At 46.4% G+C, this 1,679-nt stretch overlaps 1 protein-coding gene across 1 annotated transcript in view; it reads right to left on the reverse strand.

The window, feature by feature from the left end:
- ZCCHC7 (zinc finger, CCHC domain containing 7) overlaps positions 1-1,175 on the reverse strand; it is a 106,793-nt gene extending 105,618 nt beyond the window's left edge. The window contains exon 1 of the mRNA XM_010005526.1: positions 503-1,175. Coding sequence (XP_010003828.1) covers positions 503-1,175 — 673 coding nt within the window. The remainder of the gene's footprint in view (positions 1-502) is intronic.
- Between the last annotated feature and the right edge of the window lie 504 nt (positions 1,176-1,679).

Genomic DNA, 1,679 nt, shown 5'->3' on the forward strand with positions numbered 1-1,679 from the left:
AGTGACATTGCTGTCTGGGTTAGGAGCACCCCTTACCTTCCTAACCTGCAGCACTTTGCAGCAAACCTTTTATTGTTATGCAGTTTCTACCTTTGATTAGCTTTATGTCTTTAGTCCTCTTTTTTTCCCTACCTCCTTAATTTACAACAAGAAAACCTTGTATTCCCTCTTTATTTCACCTGCCCTTCCCCATGCTCCCTGCAACTTCTTCCATGCCCTTAGGACTACAAAGTACACGGGGAAGTTGGAAAGTTCACAGCATGAAACACTTGGATATTACAAATTTCTACCAGCAAAAACGCCATTTACGACACAGCTGAAATAATGGCACTGAAATGGCATAAATAAATGGCTATTCCTTCCATCACAGTTCTCTACCCATCATGACACACTCCAATTTGCTCTCTGCTTATCTTTCTTTTCAAACACTGACATCCATATCGTTGCAGAGGGATCCTCCCACACAGAGAAGGATAAACGAGTGATTACAACAGGCACTAACCTTCGCTGGCAGGAGCTGCACAGCCTTCCAGGTTCAGCATTATATCTTCATCTCTGTCATCTGCCCCAGCTCCCAGCAGCATCCAGCTCTCCACAGGATCACTCTCAGATATCAAGCTCTCCTCCTCCGAGCTGTCATCGATCACCAGCACGTCTTGGATGGCCTGAGCTCCAGCAGAACTAATTGGGTTAAGCTTCCCGCTAGGACTTTTCCTTTGCCTTGCAATGCCTGTGCCTGATCCAGCAGGATACAGGGTGTGATATCCGACAGCTTCGGCAGGATTTGGTGTGGAAGATCCTGGAGGGGAATGTCTTTTACTGCGAGCTAAAGAGCTGGCTGACTTCTTTGCTTTGCTTTTGTAGACACTGTCCTCATCTGGTGTGTCAGACAGAACGATGATCTCGGGGTCACCATGGCCCGCCAGGTCAGCCACCTTCTTGTCTTCGTGCTGCTGCTCAGCCAGAACTGAACTGTGACCCGTGACTCCTGCAGCATCAGCTTCCTCATCCATTTCCAGCGTGCTGATTTCTCCGAGATTTTGGGAATAGTGGATCTGGCTGTAGAGATGAAATTCCACCTCACTGTCAATGCTCTGCTCACTGGATGACTCCTCATGGTAAAGTTCATCTTCATACCCTTCTGTGTCCTCGGAATCTTCATATCCAACAAACATTCTGGAAAGTCAATACCTGTATCTACAAAAAAAACCCCAAAAGGTTGTGTCAGAATGGTCATGACTGTGTGGCTGAAGCCACCTCTCAGAGGATACCCTGGGTCTTTCTGAACTTGCTGAGGTAAGTCACAGAGCTCTGCACAGAACATAAAACTGAGCAGACTCAACAGCTACAACAATCAACGCTCAAATTCATAACAGCAAAAGCTACTTAAGGCATCTGCTTTCATCTCAACTACTACTTTAACCTCAACTACCTTGGCTTCTGAAAGCTGCACTAACGTCCTCTCAGCTTCCACAGCTCCTCTCCATCCTGGGCTCAAGCCAGGGTACTTGCATGTATCGGAGCCAAATGATTGTCTGAATCACACCTCTGATTGCTCTGCTGACTAGTATTAATTCTGGGTGCTCTGCACCTTGTTTTATAAAGTTACATCTTATATACCTACCTGAAAGAGCAGGGAAGGAGCACACAGCAATACTGGACAGTAACTTGGAGCCTAT

The sequence above is a fragment of the Chaetura pelagica genome, unplaced genomic scaffold (assembly GCF_000747805.2).
Source record: "Chaetura pelagica isolate M959 unplaced genomic scaffold, ChaPel_1.0 scaffold499, whole genome shotgun sequence".
Classification (NCBI taxonomy): Eukaryota; Metazoa; Chordata; class Aves; order Apodiformes; family Apodidae; genus Chaetura; species Chaetura pelagica.